Source organism: Nicotiana attenuata, chromosome 10, assembly GCF_001879085.1.
Source record: "Nicotiana attenuata strain UT chromosome 10, NIATTr2, whole genome shotgun sequence".
In the NCBI taxonomy this organism is placed as follows: domain Eukaryota; kingdom Viridiplantae; phylum Streptophyta; class Magnoliopsida; order Solanales; family Solanaceae; genus Nicotiana; species Nicotiana attenuata.
The window spans coordinates 39,056,328-39,060,964 of record NC_031998.1 but is presented as its reverse complement, the minus strand read 5'-3'; the positions used below and the strand labels follow the sequence as shown (position 1 = coordinate 39,060,964).

The window sequence follows — 4,637 nt, the reverse complement described above, 5'->3', positions numbered from 1 at the left end:
AATCTAATAAATTTGAATGCATGAAAAGTGAATTTCCCAAATTTTTACTCAAAATTTCCCAAAACGCCCCCGGGCCCACGTGTTCAAAACCCGAGGTTCGAACCAAAACCCGATTACCCATTCCCCCATGAACTCAAATATGTAAGTTATTTTGGAATCGGACCTCAAATTGAGGTCCAAAAACCCCCAAATTTAGGAACCCTAGTTCTACCCTAAATTCCCAAATTCCCCCATTAAAATCCTTGGTTTGAAGTTGAAATTATGTTTAAGGATGTTAAGGAGTATAGAAAATCAGTTAGAAATCACTTACCAATCGTTTTGAAGAAGAAGAATCGTTTGGAAAATCGCCACTTATGTTTTGGGTTTTGAAAAAGTGAAAAAAAGATTGAAAATCCCAACATTATATACTATACTGAAGGTTGGCGCGGACCGCACAAAAATGCACTGCGGCCGCGCCGAGGAAGGGAAGAAAAAATGACTCTCTGAACCTACCCAGCGCGGACCGCACTGATTTGGTGCGCGGCCGCGCTGGTTGAATGGACCCAAGACCCACTCTCTGAATCTCCCAGCGCGGACCGCACTGATTTGGTGCGCGGCCGCGCTGGTCGACCTAGAATTCACTGGCCCTCTGAACCTAGCCACGCAGACCGCGCAGAAATGCAACGCAGCCGCGCGGCTTCCAGCGCGGAAATGACCGCGGCACCGCTGGGGGCCTGCAACACCTGGACCTGCAAATTTCTGATACTTTTAAGTCTAAGACCCTCCCGGGACCCACACAAAACTCATCCGAGCCCTCGGGGCTCCAAACCAAACATGCACATAACTCCAAAAACATCCTACGGACTCATCCGTGCGATCAAATCGCCAAAACAACATCGAATTAGGCCCCAAGACCCATGATTTCCTTCCAATTTCCATGAAACATCAAATTTTACTGCTTCTAGCTCAAAACACGTCAAATGACGTCCAAATCTAACCAAAATTTACAGCAATTGCTTAACTCATATTTAAGACTTGTGCCGGGCGTCGGAACCAAAATACGAGCCCAACAGCACAGTCTTCTAAACAAATAACACTTTCCAATTCTTTAATTATTTTCAGAAAATGATTTCACGTAAAAATTCATTCCTCGGACTCGGGACCTCGGAATTTGATTCCGGGCACACCCCCAAGTCTCATATTTTCCTACGGACCCTCCCGGACTGTCAAATCACGAGTCCGGGTCCGTTTGCCCAAAACGTTGACCGAAGTCAAACTTAATCAATTAAAACATCAAAATTTTATTATTTTTCTCACAAATTCATATTTAAGCATTCCGGCTACGCGCCCGGACTGTGCACACAAACTCGAGGCAACCCCCAAGTGAGGTTTTCACGGCCTCAGAAATACAGAGTGAGTAGGAATACAGGTGATGACCCTTTGGGTCATCACATTCTCCACCTCTAAAACAACCGTTCGTCCTCGAACGGACAAGAGAAAGAAGTATCTGAGTTAGGAAAAAGATGGGGGTAACGGCTTCGCATATCAGACTCGGACTCCCAGGTCGATGTCTCAGGAGGCTGACCTCTCCACTGAACACGAACAGAAGGAAAACTCCTAGACCTCAACCGATGATCTGCCGGTCTAGAATAGCTACCGGCTCCTCCTCATATGATAAGTCCTTGTCCAGCTGGACAGTACTGAAGTCTAACACATGGGTAGGATCGCCGTGATACCTACGAAGCATGGATACATAGAAAACTGGGTGCACGGCTGATAAGCTAGGTGGCAACGCAAGTCTATAAGCCACCTCACCCACTCGATCAAGAATCTCAAACGGGCCGATGTACCTAGGGCTAAGCTTGCCCTTCTTCCCAAATCTTATCACACCTTTCATAGGCGACACTCGGAGCAATACCCGCTCACCAACCATGAAAGCTACATCTCGAACCTTACGGTCTGCATAACTCTTCTGCCTAGACTGAGCTGAACGAAGCCTCTCCTGAATGATCTTGACCTTATCTAAGGCCTCCTGAACTAAATCTGTACCCAATAACCGAGCCTCTCCCGGCTCAAACCACCCAACCGGAGATCGACATCGCCTACCATATAACGCCTCATAAGGAGCCATCTGAATGCTGGACTGGTAGCTATTGTTGTAGGCAAACTCCGCTAAAGGCAAGAACTGGTCCCACGAGCCTCCAAAATCAATGACACAGGCTCGGAGCATATCCTCCAATATCTGAATAGTCCTCTTGGACTGGCCGTCCGTCTGAGGGTGGAACACTGTGCTCAACTGAACCCGGGTGCCCAACTCCTGCTGAACTGCTCTCTAGAAGCGCGAGGTAAACTGCGTACCCCGGTCCGAAATGATAGATGTCGGCACCCCATGAAGGCGAACAATCTCTCGGATATAGATCTCGGCTAACCTCTCCGATGAATAAGTGGCTGCAATAGGAATAAAATGCACTGACTTGGTCAGCCTATCAACAATGACCCAAATAGCATCAAACTTCTTCCGAGTCATCGGGAGTCCAGTAACGAAATCCATGGTAATCCTCTCCCACTTCCACTCGGGGAGCTCAATCCTCTGAAACAAACCACCAGGCCTCTGATGCTCATACTTAACCTGCTGACAGTTCAAACATCGAGCCACATATGCAACAATATCCTTCTTCATCCCGCGCCACCAATAAAGCTGCCGCAAGTCCTGATACATCTTCGCGGCGCCCGGGTGAATAGAATACCGAGAACTATGGGCCTCCGCTAAGATCAACTCTCGAATCCCATCGACATTAGGCACACAAACTCGCCCCTGCAATCTCAAAACACCATCATTATCTAAGGTCACCTTCATGGCACCTCCACGCTGCACCGTGTCTCTCAGGACACACAAATGAGGATCATCAAACTGCTGATCACGGATACGCTCCAATAGAGAAGAACGAGCGACCGTACAAGCTAACACTCTGCTAGGCTCAGAAATGTCCAACCTCACAAATCGATTGGCCAGGGCCTGAATATCCAAGCTAGCGGTCTCTGGCTGACCGGAACATAAGCAAGACTACCCATGCTGGCGGACTTCCTACTCAATGCATCGGCCACCACATTGGCTCTCCCCGGGTGGTACAAAATAGTAACATCATAATCCTTCAGTAGCTCCAACCACCTCCTCTGCCTCAAGTTCAACTCCTTCTGCTTGAACAAGTACTGCAGACTCTTGTGATCAGTGTACACCTCACACGTCACGCCATATAGGTAATGCCTCCAAATCTTCAAAGCATGAACAATGGCTGCCAACTCTAGATCATGAACCGGATAATTCTTCTCGTGGATCTTCAACTGGCTCGAAGCATAAGCAATGACTCTGCCATCCTGCATCAATACTACACCAAGTCCAATACGTGAGGCATCACAATAAACTGTATAAGGCCCTGAGCCTGTGGGCAAAACCAATATCGATGCCGTAGTCAGAGCTGTCTTGAGCTTCTGAAAGCTCGTCTCACACTCATCTAACCATCTTAACTGAGCACCCTTCTGGGTCAATCTGGTCGTCGGGGCTGCTATGGATGAAAACCCCTCCACGAACCGACGATAGTAGCCTGCGAATCTCAGTAGCTGATGCTGGTCGAGGCCAGTTCTTGACTGCCTCAATCTTCTTCGGGTCCACCTGAATACCCTCTGCTGATACAACATGACCCAGAAATGCAACCGAACTCAACCAGAACTCGCACTTCGAGAACTTAGCATATAACTGACTATCCTTCAGAGTCTGAAGAACCACCCTAAGGTGCTGCTCGTGCTCCTCCTGGCTGCGGGAGTACACCAGAATATCATCAATAAAGACTATCACGAACATGTCCAAGTAAGGTCTGAACACTCGGTTCATCAACTCCATAAATGCGGCTGGGGCATTGGTCAACCCAAACGACATGACCAGGAATTCATAATGCCCATACCGAGTGCGGAATGCTGTCTTAGGGACATCAGACGCCCTAATCCTCAGCTGATGGTAGCCAGATCTCAAGTCTATCTTTGAAAACACCTTCGCACCCTGAAGCTGGTCAAACAAATCATCAATCCTCGACAGTGGGTACTTGTTCTTAATCGTCACTTTGTTTGATTGCCGGTAGTCAATGCACATCCTCATCGATCCATCCTTTTTCTTCACAAATAACACTGGCGCACCCCAAGGAGAAACACTAGGCCTGATGAAACCCTTCTCTAGCAAGTCTTGCAACTGGTCCTTTTACTCTTTCAACTCTGGCGGGGCCATGCGATATGGCGAATAGAAATGGGCTGCGTGCCTGGGGCCAGATCAATACAGAAATCAATATCCCTGTCGGGCGGCATACCCGGCAGGTCTGAAGGGAAAACCTCGGGGAACTCCCGAACAATAGGAACAGAGTCAATAGAAGGAACCTCCATGCTGGAATCGCGAACATACGCCAGATAAGCTAAACACCCCTTCTCGACCATGCGTCGAGCCTTCACATATGAAATAACGATGCGGTTGGCAAGACCTGGGGTCCCTCTCCACTCCAATCGGGGCAAATCTGGCAAAGCCAAGGTCATGGTCTTGGCGTGACAATCCAAGATAGCATGATACGGGGACAACCAATCCATCCCTAATATAACGTCGAAATCTACCAAGTCTA

The 4,637-nt window shown here is 48.3% G+C and overlaps 1 protein-coding gene across 1 annotated transcript; it reads right to left on the bottom strand.

Moving 5' to 3' along the window:
* LOC109233915 (RNA-directed DNA polymerase homolog) lies at positions 3,704–4,123 on the bottom strand (the record flags this gene model as incomplete). The annotated part of the gene is made up of 1 exon (XM_019399763.1): positions 3,704–4,123. A coding segment is annotated over exon 1 (420 nt), but the record flags the coding sequence as incomplete, so codon positions are not given.